Source organism: Esox lucius, chromosome 13, assembly GCF_011004845.1.
Source record: "Esox lucius isolate fEsoLuc1 chromosome 13, fEsoLuc1.pri, whole genome shotgun sequence".
NCBI lineage: Eukaryota > Metazoa > Chordata > Actinopteri > Esociformes > Esocidae > Esox > Esox lucius.
Window position 1 is genome coordinate 12662886 of NC_047581.1, and position 12659 is coordinate 12675544.

The 12659-nt window shown below is 43.7% G+C and overlaps 1 protein-coding gene across 4 annotated transcripts in view; it reads right to left on the reverse strand.

Annotated features, from left to right (window-relative positions):
- Window positions 1-12659, reverse strand: part of si:dkey-61l1.4 (collagen alpha-1(I) chain) — a 59043-nt gene that overhangs the window by 41410 nt on the left and 4974 nt on the right. For 3 of the 4 annotated variants that reach the window (XM_020052375.2, XM_020052374.2, XM_020052379.2), the window contains exons 2-6: window positions 3087-3234; window positions 2843-3001; window positions 2386-2578; window positions 785-919; window positions 598-690 (exon numbers count right to left, since the gene is read on the reverse strand). In XM_020052375.2, coding sequence (XP_019907934.2) covers window positions 598-690; window positions 785-919; window positions 2386-2578; window positions 2843-3001; window positions 3087-3234 — 728 coding nt within the window. Of the gene's footprint in view, window positions 1-597; window positions 691-784; window positions 920-2385; window positions 2747-2842; window positions 3002-3086; window positions 3235-12659 lie in introns of those variants that run through there. The other variant, XM_034296545.1, reaches the window with a different exon arrangement.

A 12659-nucleotide genomic window follows, 5' to 3' on the forward strand; every position in this document is an offset into this window, starting at 1 on the left:
CATATCATCAAATGTTTCAAATAACAACTACCTACCGCTAACACGCCTGGCCTCTTTAGCTGAATGACTTCAGGACAACAGGGAACACTGCTTGTGGATGTATCTGAGAGCTGTACTGTAGTGCAGTGTGTTAGACCCAGAACCAGGGCCGACTCATCTCCCTCACAGAAGGGGCATTTGTCATAGCCAGTGCTGCTTTGAGGACGCAGTGTCTGGATGCGTTCCCAGGACTAATGAATCACAGCCTTTCCCATTAGGAAAATAAAACTAGCTTTATGGGGACAAATAAGAAATCAGTGGAACCCTCTCATGTCACCTCCAGTGATACACTTTCCAGAAGGTTCAGGCAATATCTTATAACCACCCCTTCCATATGTCACTTATTTGCCTTTCAAGCGTAGATTACTGTAACTGTTACCACTGGATGCCGGTTCAAAAGCCAATTATGGGAGCTATTATCCCCTAATGCACTAGAATTCAGAATTCAAACCCAGGCAAATCAGTGGCTTTTGTCTAAATTGGGCTGACTTATATGGCTCCATATCAACCACTGTACATTACTACGAAACGTAAAGTGCCCGTGTCATGGAAACTTACCATGACATCATCTGTTATATCAGTGGAACTCTCTCTTGAACTCCCAGTACCGTTTATCAAATCATCTAGCAGGTCACCAGAGAAAGCCACATCCTGAAATATATAAATATATATATATAAATATAAATAAATACATATATATACAGTCTTCAATGAAAATGAAATGTTGTTTGTTTTATTTCAGTACCTGGTGTGCATGGGGAGTCCTAGCAGAGCGTGGAGCGTTCAGGGCCTTCCTGTTACATACAGGGAGGTGGTGGCTACAGTGGTCTCTGGCTGCATCAGCATCACCCATCACAAAGGTCATCTGTCGTAAAGCACCCTGAGGAGACAGGCAGGCAGGAACCTGAAACACTGCTGCTGAAAGATGAGGAGATGCCTCAGACATACAGCCTTGCAGCCTGCCTCGTAACTCATCACGGTCACCGCCTTCATGACTGGATAATCTCAGATATATGGGAGGCTTCTTGATGCCCACACAAATCCAACCCTTACCATGAAGTTCCCATTCCACCCTTTTTAACCTGCTGTTCTGCCCCTAACTGTGACTCTTTGCAATCCATTAGGCTGAGATGCATGGCCCATATGCAGAGATAGTAATACAAAAACATCCAAGACACGGCAAGCAGTGTGTCCATTCTTGATGAAATGGCCCGGAGAGCAGAGTCTGGATTCAATTAAAATGAGGAGGAACTGGTTTCAGGAGAACCAGGAAATTATCTCTGGAAAAATGAATGACCAAGCAGATAGACTGACCTGTTTCCCTATAAATCTGTTACATCGCTCAATATAAAGAAACTAATCGAATGATTAAATTCTAAAACACATTCTGGAGTGATTATATAAAAACGGGTGACAAATAAAAGAAAAATCTGAATAAATGAGTGGAGGAAGATAGCGACTGCAGATGCTTCCATACAGGTGTACTGCAGGATACAATTAAGCAATTAGCATCCAATCATGCACTGCGGCATGTATAAAAATGCAGAGCAGGCCCAGATGACCTCTGTTTTGGATCAAGATGGCAAGAGGAAAGGATCTTAGTGACTTTGAAAGAGGGTTCAGTATTGGGGCACAGATGGCAGGAGCTTCAGTCACAAAGACTGCCCAACTGCGAAGTGTTTCAATAGGGACAGTGACGGAAGGTACATCTGTATTTTGATCATTAAGAAAGAAATCAGTAAATAGGGTCTGAAGTTGTGGTCTAAAGCACTTTGGGGGGCATTTTCCTGGCATGGTTTGGGTGCACTTCCAATCATTACAAATCATGACAAAGTAATTCTGAGTGATCATGTTAATTCTATGATGAAACATTTCTATCGTGATGGAAGTGGTCTCTTCCGGAATGTCAATGACCCCATCCACAGGGCATGAAGGGTCACTGAATGGATTGAATTTTCATTGATATGAAAATGATGTGAATCACATGCTATTGCCTTTGCAGTTACCAGATCTCAACCCAATGGAACCCCTCTGGGAGATTTTAGGCAGACGAATCAGACAGCGCTCTTTTCCTTTATTGTATCTCTTTATGTATAGTATTACAAACACAATACACAAACTGACAACTTCAGTGAAGTGCGAAGGTCAACCTCATAACTCCCAACTAATTGGCGAGACGGGATATCTACCCCTACTCTCTTAGTGGGAGGCACCTTTTCTCAAAATACATCTAGTGTTTGAAAAGAAATGAGGAACAGAATCGATTCTGATTGTTATTTACTATACAGTGACTGGTGAACATTCTATATGAAGGATCTGAGCATCAAACATCTGATCAGTTCTTACTTCAAATGGGGTCTCAAAGCCCTCAAGGATGCCTCCCAGCATCAGCAGGCCGTCAGTGGTAATGTCTTGTTCAGGGTATGTCCAGGTCACCCTCTCCACCAGTTCACAGTCCACATACAGGGCCAGCCAACTGGTAGACACTCCAAGAGACACCCGGTGCCACTGGCCATCAGACAGGACACCTACTGGGAACCTGGAGGGACATGGGGTTTGGGGTGGTGTTACTGGACTCCGATTCAAAAACTCCTGCTGCACATCGGGCAATTTTAGCTGCAGCAAAGTAGACTAGCAGGGTGGGATTGGGTGGAGGGCATTGCAGCGTTCAGGGGATTCCGATGGTGAAGTCGACTCCTGGTGTTCGCTTGGACAAGCAGAAAAAAAACTCTTTAATTTGCGCAGGAAATCATGAAACAGTTGCACGCAAATCATGTTAACCGTGTTAGAAGTGGCGCCGTACTCGTAATGTCTATGATGGGTGGAGATGAACGTGAGAGCGTATGGCCTGAGGCGGAGCTGGAGCTGGATGTGGTTGTAAGGACTGAGCACGGTCACCAGGCTGCTCTCCTCCTGCTGAACGCTGCACAGCTCCATCAGCACGCTGAACTCATCCGTAAACCTGAGGGACACACAACATGAGGTGACAAACACCCATAACAATGTTCCATTGTTTCATTATAAGATAACAGAGTGTAGGACAGTACCGTGGTCCAAACGCCTGGTACGTGGCCAACGCTAGAGTGGCGTACAGGCCCACGTGAAGAGTCAGACACGTCTGGATCCCCACAGTTAAGGACGCGTTAGCGTTGTTCAGGGCCAGAAGGGATAGATGTTCCAACAAGTTCACTTTATCTGTGAAAAAAAGGCGACACGACGGAGGACGTTCAGTTTGCTTACAGACTTGAGTAGGCCCATTGCTCTGGCCAAAATGGTAGGCTAAACAATGTTTCTCATTCTCCGGTCTCACTCTTAGAATCTTGATAAGTCACATAGCCTGCACGGTTCCAGCAGAGCTAGAGTAATCATTTAGCATGGCAGAAGCACCGGCAGTCAACAAGTTACCATTAATGAATCACTACCAAGGTGCTGGAGAGATACATCCACTGCTCTGGGACTCCCGCGTGTCTTCCAGTTAGATATCTTTTAAATGTCTTTCCAAGCTATGCCGATCGGTCTCAGTTATCCAGCAGCTTGGCATTCAGTTTTCCACTACAATCTGGGTGCTAGTATGTTGAGTGGGAACATTAGCCATTCCCTGATAGCTTATGTAGGGGAAACCAGGCAGAGGACAGCCCAGCGGGCCTTCCTAACTACCAAGCGCAGCACGGCCAAGCCCGACTCAGCCTCTCTGCATGTAATTCACACAGGCGCCCTAATGGATGATTTGGAGGTGAGCCGTGAAAATACCTGTGGCACAATATATTTCTCCTGATTATTACCCTGAGGAGAAGAGATTTAGAGGAGCACTCCCTAAGTAACTTGCCATGCCTACTATTAAACATGCATTGTCGAGTTTTTGTATGATTTCAGCCAGTAGTTTAAAGTGTTGACGTAAAACAGGTCCCTGTTATTCGGGTACAACAGTCAACTGTATAAATTAATGTCACTCACATATATACATATATAGATGTTACAAATGGTAAAACAGTTAGTATTTTTCATGACAATGACTGCTTAACATCAGTGATTATTAAACGCAATGAAAAAGACTGTAGGCTCCTGGCAAATGTTCTGACATCCTTTGTTTTGGCAATTATTTGACAACAGCAGAACTTGGAGACAAATTTGATGAAGATTTTCTGAAGTCAAACACATAAGCCACCATGAAAGTCATCAAATAACCCAATAAAAAAAAAAAAAAGAGTAGTATCTGTTAATATTAACTTAACAAAAAAATCAGGAATGGTCCAGTAGGTATATAGATCCATAGCATATTCTTGAATCCAGGTACAGCATGAAGCACTGATCAGGGAACATGTTTTCTTGCCTCTGAATCTTGTGTTACGACCCTGTCTAAGATTTGAATATCACCTTAACCTGACTTCCTCGGCTACAAATGCGCTATTGAGTCTTTTCATAGGAATGAATGTCACGTGGGTTTGTTTTTATCCTTGCGGGTCTTTGGCTGATGTGTGCAACATCTGAGTAGGGGAACACATCTTATGACGCAGGTCAATGAAGTCTCACCGTCAAAACTCCAATCCTACTCTACTCAGCTCAGTGATATTAGTGGTAGGTGAATAGGGTACTATTGTACGTCTGCAATAGGTTATTTTACAATCATTCCAATCAAACAAATGTTCTATATGAATCCACAAAATCTGTCTGACCTACCCACACAAGGACAGAACCAGTGTGCTTCAGAATAATTCACAAGCAGTCACCCACATAGTGTTGTTGACATTATCCAAAAAGGCCCCAGCTCATACAAAGCAAAGGAAACAAACACTTCAAATGTTCAGAGAGAGTGAAGTTACTGAATTAAGTGCTACCAGTGTACACTGCTAAGGGTTGTTTTCTGGCTCTGGGTGTAATGATAACCATCAGTCAGGAACTCCACCTTTAACTGAGCCATTACTGCCACCTGGTGGGATAGACAGGCTACTATACAATAGAACAGCATTGCATCTCTGAAGGTTGATAAGCCATCAAGTCTCTCTCTCACACATAGACACACACACAACCTAAACAGACACACACACACATATTACATTAAATATCTCATACACTTGTATTTCATTAATATCAGTTATAATGGACAATTGTTTTGTTGTCAGGACTCATGGTATTATACTGTGTTATGTTATTATCAACTAAAACCAAATAAAGAACGTCATTTGAACGTTTAGCACGGCTAGAAACGATAGAGTACTCGACTGAAACACAAAGAGACTGGCTACCACTACAAAGAAATATGCAGTGTCCATGCTTGATGTTACACTTTAAAAGACACACATGTTGTGTTGTTGTTAGATGGAGTTACGTGAAGTATGTTAATGTAGACTTTAACTCCAGAAACTAAACATGGAAACGTCTGTTCTAAATATACATGAATCCATTTAGAAATGTTGACCCTGACGTCACACACTAACCCCTTTTATGAATTGTTTCTGTGTGTGTGTGTGTGTGTGTGTGTGTGTGTGTGTGTGTGTGATGATGTCGAAACCGGCAAACGTTAAAAAGACTCCTGTGTTACCTGCAGCTTATCGCCTTTGTCTGTCAGTGCCCCTTCTCTCAGTGTGTCGGCCTCTGAGACCCTCCCGAGATGAGGAGGACTCCAGTCACACATGAACACTCCCTGATAACATGATGAAAAGCCTGCCCTGAGACACTCAGCATTCCACAACTCAACCGTGTCTAGCCTACAGTACAGCCGCATCCACGCTGTGTGCTTCTGAAGACTAGGTGCTCTTCGCTGTATTAAGCCTAATCCACAAATGACAGTGTGATGTCGCTTTACCATCCTCATTTTAGAGGATGCATTTTTGTGAAAAAACACAATTATACTGTGTAATCATTTGAACGCACCCATCAAGGTAAATCCAGAATTAGAGATGAAAAGAAAAAGGCAATTTACCAAAAGGAGAAAGAAACCCATGTGAAAACATGCTCCTTCAGGTAAAAAAGGTTACAATTAAAACCAGGCTCACTGGTTGGTTCTGAAACAATATGTCTAGAGGTTAATGTTCTCTGTTGGACAAATCTCTCAGAGAAAACAGGTAGAGTATGCTAATGAGTCCATGCTGTTGACCATGTCTGGTTGAAGAACAGCAGCTCTTTATAAATAGCTCAGAATGACATGTGGCTAACGGTATGGAACACATCCAGTTCTGTGGACTGGGAGATCAGCATATCAAAGCAGACTGAATCACTTGCATCCAGGTGAGGGTGGAAAAATTCAGACAAGCATCTTGAGCCCATGTGCTGAGGGGGGAGCAGGGAAAGAACCCTTGAAGAGGTGAAGAGAAAGGAGTATTTTAAAGAGTGTGCCAGGGCCAGCACTACCGTATCTCCTTACACCACCAGGGTCACTACTACGTCTATCCTTACACCATCAGGGTCACTACTGTCTATCCTTACACCATCAGGGTCACTACTGTCTATCCTTACACCATCAGGGTCACTACGGTCTATCCAGACACCATCAGGGTCCCTACTACCGTCTATCCTTACACCACCAGGGTCACTACTGTCTATCCTTACACCACCAGGGTCACTACTGTCTATCCTTACACCATCAGGGTCACTACTACTGTCTATCCTTACACCATCAGGGTCACTACTGTCTATCCTTACACCATCAGGGTCACTACTGTCTATCCTTACACCATCAGGGTCACTACTGTCTATCCTTACACCATCAGGGTCACTACTGTCTATCCTTACACCATCAGGGTCCCTACTACTGTCTATCCTTACACCATCAGGGTCACTACTGTCTATCCTTACACCATCAGGGTCCCTACTACCGTCTATCCTTACACCATCAGGGTCCCTACTACCGTCTATCCTTACACCATCAGGGTCCCTACTACCGTCTATCCTTACACCATCAGGGTCACTACTACCGTCTATCCTTACACCATCAGGGTCACTACTGTCTATCCTTACACCATCAGGGTCACTACGGTCTATCCTTACACCATCAGGGACCCTACTACGATCGATCCTTACACCATCAGGTTCACTATGGTCTATCTTTACACCATCGGGGTCACTATGGTCTATCCTTACACCATCAGGGTCACTAATGTCTATCTTTACACCACCAGGGTCACTACTGTCTATCCTTACACCATCAGGGTCCCTACTACCGTCTATCCTTACACCATCAGGGTCACTACTACCGTCAATCCTTACACCATAAGGGTCACTACGGTCTATCCTTACACCATCAGGGACCCTACTACGATCGATCCTTACACCATCAGGGTCACTACCGTCTATCCTTACACCACCAGGGTGACTACTACTGTCTATCCTTAAACCACCAGGGTCACTACCATCTATCCTTACACCATCAGGGTCACTACCGTCTATCCTTACACCACCAGGGTCACTACCGTCTATCCTTACACCATCAGGGTCACTACGGTCTATCCTTAAACCACCAGGGTCACTACCGTCTATCCTTACACCACCAGGGTCACTACGGTCTATCCTTACACCACCTGGGTCTCTACGGTCAATCCTTAAACCACCAGGGTCACTACCGTCTATCCTTACACCATCAGGGTCACTACGGTTTATCCATACACCATCAGGGTCACTACGGTCTATCCTTACACCACCAGGGTCACTACGATCTATCCTTACACCATCAGGGTCACTAATGTCTATCCTTAGACCACCAGGGTCCCAACTGTCTATCCTTACACCACCAAGAACTGGACATAAGACCTGACAAACAAAAACCACAGTCAAGTTTGTTTCACCTGGGAATCTTGGAAGATACTGTCTTTTAGCTTCAGCAGGACAAACAATCTCTAATGTCTCTGTTACAGGTGTTGTGTTTGGCTTGAACCGAGAAGAGCTAAATGGCCCAGTGGCAGGTCCAACACTGATTGCAGAGCATGACTAGAAAAAGAGACAGAAGATTGCATTGTAAGTAGAGAAAGGGGATAGTGTCTATTATCTAAGCCGTTTATCTGAACACCATCCTCCTGTGTAGACAGACTGGAAAATGCTTTGTAGTCTGGTGTGTCAACTCAGAGGTGGAACATGGTTAAGTTGTCATTATTTCTGGCAAACAGGGAATTGTTCCCAGGGTAATGTACTCTGCCTGGTTCATCTTACATTTCTAGTTAATGAACAGAAATATGTGGACAGGAACACAATGTTGACTGCCAATTAATAATCTCAGTCCATTGAGCTAGGTGAATTTAGCCAAACCTTTGGGTCTGATGTTTGGCTGCATTATGTTTGGCAGCGGAAAAGGAGAAATGGCCTTAATTGTGCTCTTAAAGGTAATTAAAGACGGATTGAAAAGGTTACCTGACTTGGGAACTTTTTTATTGGATTGCTGAGTCATATGGTATCATTTAACTCAAATACAGCATATTACACAGTGTAATACAGGTTTTTATGTAACACTGGAAAATGTATATTAATAGATTACACTTTTACATGATTAGTACTGGGGTCCTAACAGGGATAAATTAGGGCACCATGATTTTTCAACTCCTTGCAGATAATCAGGTCTTCAAAGCCCATAAGGCCTTGATGACTGTGCATTCATGACTATATATGGTGTGTCAGTTTGTACCAGAACTTTGCACATGCAGTTTCAGCACACAGCAAGGGCATTCCTGTTTCAAATTCCCAACATTCTCATCCTACAAAATGTACACCCCTCAAATATTTTCTAATTTCCCCTTTTCCAAAAGAATAAATATACGTAGCCCAAAGTGCCCAGAGAATAACCCAACAGTCCTGGGCATTGTGTGTTCAGGAATGACCATGCCTGGCCTCCTAGAACAATTATTACAACAGAAAACCCAAATTTACCCAAACAGAGTATTTACTTGAATGTTAGTAAATCCATATAATCACTGGAAATGCCATAGAGCTCAGTAGCATGAAACAACCACCAGTCTGGGACAAATAGGTTAATGAATGAGTAGCAGTAAGTGTTGCCCTGATAGGACCTGAGCAGAGCCCTTAACATTCCTGATTCGCTTCAGTCTAACTATGAGCATATAGTGCAGTGAGGGTTTAGGGCTTCCAGACTCCCAGGATCTGGGTTTACACTGGTGGGCTACGCAGGCTGCACATCAGCTGTTTGTCTGTTCTGGGTTTCCAATGTTAGCTTATTTTGACCGGCCATTATGTGAAATGGTGCTAGCCCCCATGCAGCCTAGTCACCCAGACAGATCTTAGTACCACTATGTCACACGGTGCTAGCCCACATGCAGCCTAGTCACCCAGACAGATCTTAGTACCACTATGTCACACGGTGCTAGCCCACATGCAGCCTAGTCACCCAGACTGATCTTAGTACCACTATGTCACACGGTGCTAGCCCACATGCAGCCTAGTCACCCAGACTGATCTTAGTACCACTATGTCACACGGTTCTAGCCCCCATGCAGCCTAGTCACCCAGACAGATCTTAGTACCACTATGTCACACGGTGCTAGCCCCCATGCAGCCTAGTCACCCAGACTGATCTTAGTACCACTATGTCACACGGTGCTAGCCCACATGCAGCCTAGTCACCCAGACTGATCTTAGTACCACTATGTCACACGGTGCTAGCCCACATGCAGCCTAGTCACCCAGACTGATCTTAGTACCACTATGTCACACGGTTCTAGCCCACATGCAGCCTAGTCACCCAGACTGATCTTAGTACCACTATGTCACACGGTTCTAGCCCCCATGCAGCCTAGTCACCCAGACAGATCTTAGTACCACTATGTCACACGGTGCTAGCCCACATGCAGCCTAGTCACCCAGACAGATCTTAGTACCACTATGTCACACGGTGCTAGCCCACATGCAGCCTAGTCACCCAGACTGATCTTAGTACCACTATGTCACACGGTTCTAGCCCACATGCAGCCTAGTCACCCAGACTGATCTTAGTACCACTATGTCACACGGTTCTAGCCCCCATGCAGCCTAGTCACCCAGACTGATCTTAGTACCACTATGTCACACGGTGCTAGCCCACATGCAGCCTAGTCACCCAGACTGATCTTAGTACCACTATGTCACACGGTGCTAGCCCCCATGCAGCCTAGTCACCCAGACAGATCTTAGTACCACTATGTCACACGGTGCTAGCCCACATGCAGCCTAGTCACCCAGACTGATCTTAGTACCACTATGTCACACGGTGCTAGCCCACATGCAGCCTAGTCACCCAGACTGATCTTAGTACCACTATGTCACACGGTGCTAGCCCCCATGCAGCCTAGTCACCCAGACAGATCTTAGTACCACTATGTCACACGGTGCTAGCCCCCATGCAGCCTAGTCACCCAGACTGATCTTAGTACCACTATGTCACACGGTGCTAGCCCACATGCAGCCTAGTCACCCAGACTGATCTTAGTACCACTATGTCACACGGTGCTAGCCCACATGCAGCCTAGTCACCCAGACTGATCTTAGTACCACTATGTCACACGGTTCTAGCCCCCATGCAGCCTAGTCACCCAGACAGATCTTAGTACCACTATGTCACACGGTGCTAGCCCACATGCAGCCTAGTCACCCAGACTGATCTTAGTACCACTATGTCACACGGTGCTAGCCCACATGCAGCCTAGTCACCCAGACTGATCTTAGTACCACTATGTCACACGGTGCTAGCCCACATGCAGCCTAGTCACCCAGACTGATCTTAGTACCACTATGTCACACGGTTCTAGCCCACATGCAGCCTAGTCACCCAGACTGATCTTAGTACCACTATGTCACACGGTGCTAGCCCACATGCAGCCTAGTCACCCAGACTGATCTTAGTACCACTATGTCACATGATGCTAGCCCACATACAGGCCAGAAACGAATCTTAGTATTACAGTACCAGTTACTACAATGGTCTATGTACATACATACTTTTACTAGTTAGTACCATGGTTCATGTATTTGAACTAATCAAGGGTTGTTTGGCGTGTAGTGATGTTCTCCGTCAGCCAGAAGGGGTCCCTTGTTGGATCCTAAATCAGATCAGGAGCGAGGAAAGCTCAGCTGTTCATACCGGTAAGTGCACTAAGAGCAGTAAAAGCAAACATTCCTATTATTTTGACAGGTGTCGCCACACTTGGGGACAGAGATGGACTGAAACTAAGCCAAACATCATCTCTGTCTGACCGCTGAGACTTAGCAAGAGCCATGTCTGCCTCTGTATGCCTGCTGGGACAAATTAGAGGAACAAAGAGGTTCCTCTATATGGTCACACACTGCAGGAGCAGTTCCACTGTACACAACATCTGCATTGATTTAAAATTTAATATTATATGAACATACAATCTTTTAAAGACACAAATGCTGATCTGAATGGAGAGGCTTCTCTCATAGGCTAGGGTCAAAATGTACATGCTTGGCAGATATTTTCCCTTTATCACCTTCAGTATTTGAGACAGCTCTTAAAGACATACACTACTTTACAGACCTCAGCAAATGTGTGTGAAAGTGTGTTGCAGTGTACATGTTTCAAAAGGTTGAGATTAAATGACAAGAACGATACCTATAGAAACCACAGAGAAGTTCTATGTCCAGAAACAGGGTGGCTTTTGTCTGGAGTGATTTTGTATGTCCTTCTGAAGGACCTAGTCTTAAACATCTAATTTAAGCATGTTTTTCTGACTCTTAGTATCTTGATTGCTGTGAGTTTAATCTTTCTATACAAATATTTTTTCTAGTTTACACTATAGCCAAGGACAGATCTGATTAGATTTAGGCATCATCACCTCCTCAGCTTGGGTAATGGAGCTAGAGAGTTAGCAATTTCTTCCACAGCGGACAATGTCCAGGAGGAGACCCAAATTTATATATATATATATATATATATATATATATATATATATATATATATATATATATATATATATATATATATATATATATATATATATATATATATATATATATATATATATATATATATATATATATATATATATATATATATATATATATATATATATAAACACCCTGAAATTCAAAGTTCTGGTTCCCCAGGAAATACCTATTGCTTCCACAAAACATTATGTTCTTAGTACTATTAAAGACTTGAAACAAAAGAATACTCTAACACAGAGTAAAGTTCCAGTGAAGAGTCAAATATATAAACTGCTCTACAGCTCTGCAGTGGCAAATGCTCCCTGTAGGGGTCAGTCTGGGGAAAGTCTTTGTTGAAAGATGGGATCAGAGGCAATGTACTCTAAGAAGGTGCACATTCCTCCCGTTTAATGAATCCTGGGTGCTGAACACACATGGAGAGATTGGAGACTGCCAAGGTTGGTTTGACAACCTGTCAAAAAGCCTTCCTGGCCTCTGGCCCAAAACTGACTTAATCTTTTTGGACTGAGTTCAACTATCCATCATTTCTCATTGTAACATTCAACATTAGGTGATGTTGAGATGCTGAAACCACTGTACATTTTTCTAAATAAATCACATTTTCAAAAAAATTGATTCCTTCGGGATTCACAATTAATCTAATTTGACATTGCAATATTGTTATGTGAAATATATTTACGTATCACAAGATATCCAAATACAGTAGCATGCAACACAAAAAATATGTTGTGTTTTTCTTTTCC